Source organism: Cystoisospora suis (genome assembly GCF_002600585.1).
Source record: "Cystoisospora suis strain Wien I chromosome Unknown contig_686, whole genome shotgun sequence".
NCBI classification, from domain to species: domain Eukaryota; phylum Apicomplexa; class Conoidasida; order Eucoccidiorida; family Sarcocystidae; genus Cystoisospora; species Cystoisospora suis.
The window spans coordinates 1-1,021 of NW_027153487.1; the positions used below are offsets into that span (position 1 = coordinate 1).

The window sequence follows — 1,021 nt, forward strand, 5'->3', positions numbered from 1 at the left end:
GCAACCATTGACTCACCCCGGCAACAACGAATGTGTGTCGATTGATTCGATTTTTACTAGCTCAGCCAACCGGAATGATGAGCAGACAACGCTTGCGTCTCCTCTTGGCGTCCTCTCCGTGTGTGTGTTCGGTCGGTGGCTAAATGATGAGCCAAAAAGGGGCGTTGTCAGTTGTTGAGTTAGAGGAGTGAACGTCGTTCCCCCTGTCGATTCGGGTCAAAAGAGAGTGGTTGCTCCGGTTCTTATTCTCATTTTCCCGGTAACCCCGTTCGTCGTTGTTTCGGCGGCGCGGCCGTTTTCTTTCTTTCGTGTCCTCCGTGTGTGAGTTGATTTCCTTGGCGCGTGCCCTAGAAAGAACACTCGCCTTCTTTGGCTTGACGGCCTGAGACTACCTTAGTTCAAGGCGTCCTTGCCATTTCCACGGGGGAACTGGAGACAAGGGAGAGAAACGAACGAAAAAGACCTTTTTCCCCTCGGGACGGCGGAGCGTGCACACTGTAGTTCCGGTAGTGTTGTCGTCTCTTCTGATTTACGGAAGAGAACTTACCCGGCTGGCAACGCCTGTTTTTCGTGTGTGGCTTTGGTAAACTTGTCAGCATGGCTGTTGTCTAGAAAGTATTGACGTCCGGCCGTGACGCAATTGCGAAAAAGGTTTTTGTCGTGAAGAAGAGTCGGCTTCTGTCTTGTTTCATCTATCTTTGCTTCTTTCACTTTGTAGTCATCTTTTGCTGGCGCTTTTGCTTAAGTAGCCCCGAGCTCTCCTTTTAGTTGCTTTCGAAACATCTTTTGGGCGTCGGTTAGATAAAAACCAGAACGTGTTGCCTGCTTCTGCAGTCACAGCCCTAAGCTGCGAGCAGACGTCGCATCTTCGGCGAGCCGACGTAGTCCGAATTCTCAGGAGATACGGTGAAAATGAAAGGAGGATCGTCTTCTGGTTGTCAGGGTGACTGCAAGGCCTCGTGTAAGGACGGAACGCCCTGCTCATGCAAGGAGTCTTGTGCCTCCGAGTGCAAATGTGGAT

General features: G+C 51.1%; 1 protein-coding gene across 1 annotated transcript; it reads left to right on the top strand.

The window, feature by feature from the left end:
* On the top strand, positions 1–967 carry CSUI_001727 (uncharacterized protein; the record flags this gene model as incomplete). The annotated part of the gene is made up of 1 exon (XM_068061932.1): positions 1–967. A coding segment is annotated over one exon (178 nt), but the record flags the coding sequence as incomplete, so codon positions are not given.
* Between the last annotated feature and the right edge of the window lie 54 nt (positions 968–1,021).